This window comes from Engraulis encrasicolus, chromosome 1, assembly GCF_034702125.1.
Source record: "Engraulis encrasicolus isolate BLACKSEA-1 chromosome 1, IST_EnEncr_1.0, whole genome shotgun sequence".
NCBI classification, from domain to species: domain Eukaryota; kingdom Metazoa; phylum Chordata; class Actinopteri; order Clupeiformes; family Engraulidae; genus Engraulis; species Engraulis encrasicolus.
Window position 1 is genome coordinate 45,798,644 of NC_085857.1, and position 2,513 is coordinate 45,801,156.

A 2,513-nucleotide genomic window follows, 5' to 3' on the forward strand; every position below is an offset into this window, starting at 1 on the left:
TGATATTGATTATGATAACACACAGTAGTCTACAGTATTGTGGCCACGGTTAAAACAGCACTACTAAACGCACACGCACACGCACACACAGTACCAGGGACTGCACCATACCTGCACTACCTCAGTCCTGGAACCTACCTCTTGTATTGTTATTGTACTGTACTTCACTGTTATTTTTCTATTATTGTAGTGTCTTCTTATTTATCTTATCTTATTTTTGTTACATGTTCAATGTTCAATGTTCAATGTTCATTTATACTGTATTTATTATTGTCCATTGTTACCAGTCCATCACTGTTACCTGTCCTGTCTGCACTTTATGTCAGTTTGTATATGTCTTGTCCTGGCATGGTATAGAGAGAAAACGTAATTTCATTTTTCCTTGTATGTCTTGTGCATATGATGAAAATGACAATAAAAGCTAGCTTGACTTGACACACACACACACACACACACACACACAGTCTTGAACTCTGAACGCATTGGACAACAGCATCTCTCATCACACAGCTACACTCTACTGTCAACCATGTCCCTCAACTCAGTACTGTTTCCACAACACATAGTATAATGTTATGCTAATGTCGTAATAATGTTATGCAGTGGTTTCGTGCTATGCCTCCCATATCCCCAACTGGAGCCTTGACCGGGGGGAGTGTAACGGATTCCAACTAGCACAGTTTGACATAGAATGTTAGTAAACCTCCCTCCCGAAGCCTCATACATTACAGAGCTAGCGGTCAGGTCCTTTAGCTCAGCTGTATCGTGCTGTGCCTCCCATGCCCGAACTGTAGCGTTGACTGGTAAGTGGTGGGTTCGAGCCCCGAGTGGTTAACTACTAGCGCAGGATCACCTCAGTTACACAACACTCCAGTAGGTGTTTCTCCTGTATTTCAGACTCATCCCCCAGCCCATTCCCAGTCCTCAGCCATGCTACTCAAATGTTGATAGGCTATGAACACAAACACACACAAACGGGCCAAATATAAAACAAACGGATGGCATGTCTCGTTGCCATGGTTACCATGTGGAAGGTGGGGGGGCAGGTGGTGCTGTTGGAGGCCCAGGCCACCGCCGTCACCGGCCTCGAACCCGACGCCGACACGTCATGCAGAGACATCTGGGGAGAGAGACAGAGAGAGAGAGAGAGAGAGAGAGAGATAGAGAGACAGACAGACAGACAGACAGACAAGTAGATAGGGAGAGACAGACAGACAGACAGACAATAGACGAGACACAGACAGGAGAGTGAGTGAGTGAGAGAGACCCCCTACAGCCTGCACTTTCTGTCGAAAAGACATAAACACCCCCGCTTATGTTTTTTTCAACAGAAACTGTAGGCTGTAGGGGCTAGTAAATTCAGGTGGACATCAACAGGCATTAAAAAACTTGTCTGACACTCTCTCTCTCTCTCTCTCTCTCTCTCTCTCTCTCTCTCTCTCTCACACACACACACACACACACACACACACACACACACACACACACACACACACACACACACACACACAGAGGTCAGGATGCCTTGACGTTGACCCTTCACAATGGAACATCTGTCAATATCTCGGCTTGGCTACTCAATGTTCTCATATAACCATGGGATCTGCTGGAATGAATCATCAGGAATCTTTCGCATACGTAGGCAGCCTACATTTGACAGATGCCTAGCACTGATGCCAACCTGATGGCAATGTATGCAGCATAAAAAGCAATCATCGGAATGTTTGAGTCCACAAGACTCGCTACTTTGTTTTATGACACACCTTGTAATAAAGTAACGCGTAAAAGGAAAGGTTGTTGTGACAATGTTTCCAATAGCCTACATGCAGTGGAAAAGAAACATTGATTTGTCCACATTTGCCAATGGCGGTTATGCAAAGACTGAAGTAAAACGTATTGATTCGTTGCACGTTTGTTTTGCCCCCACTTCCCAACTATTACCAAAACGACAGTCTGCTGTCTGAATGTTAGGGATATGATTTATTTTCTTAACACCCCAGAGCATCCTGCTAGCTCTAGCTAGCTAGCCTGGCTAAAACAAACAACCAGAGTTGAACATCAGAGTTTTGTTATGGTCGTCAGCCACGCTTGTTTGGCAAAGGAATCTAACCACCTTTGAGCATTTCACACAGAAGGCCTACCTTTGGCTGAAGACTGTTTCTATGTATTCCGTAAAAAATCACAACAGGGAACAAACTTTTCAGCACAGTGACGTTGGTCTCTCTCTTCCGTATGAAATCCAAGAAGGAAGCAAACTTTCCATGACTGCAATACCCAGCATGCCCCGTGGGTGGCATGCACAAACGGTTTGGTGCAATTCCCAAAAATACCGCCAGAGGGAAGCACTGTCCTCATTCTCACAAATGCATGATTTCAGGTCCCAGGTCAGCCCTTTGTTGTTTTCTTGTGCAACGCTTCAAATGTGATTACTTCCCTGCTGTAGCCTACTGTTACGCTGAAGTTAGATGTTGTCAAACTCCTATTCTGTGAATTGTATTACCTTGGCTGAAAAA

The 2,513-nt window shown here is 44.8% G+C and overlaps 1 protein-coding gene across 1 annotated transcript in view; it reads right to left on the reverse strand.

Annotated features, from left to right (window-relative positions):
- Positions 1-2,225, reverse strand: part of mvb12a (multivesicular body subunit 12A) — a 15,738-nt gene extending 13,513 nt beyond the window's left edge. The window contains exons 1-2 of the mRNA XM_063203617.1: positions 2,142-2,225; positions 1,025-1,120 (exon numbers count right to left, since the gene is read on the reverse strand). Of these exons, the coding sequence (XP_063059687.1) occupies positions 1,025-1,120 (96 nt within the window). The 5' untranslated portion in view covers positions 2,142-2,225. The remainder of the gene's footprint in view (positions 1-1,024; positions 1,121-2,141) is intronic.
- Between the last annotated feature and the right edge of the window lie 288 nt (positions 2,226-2,513).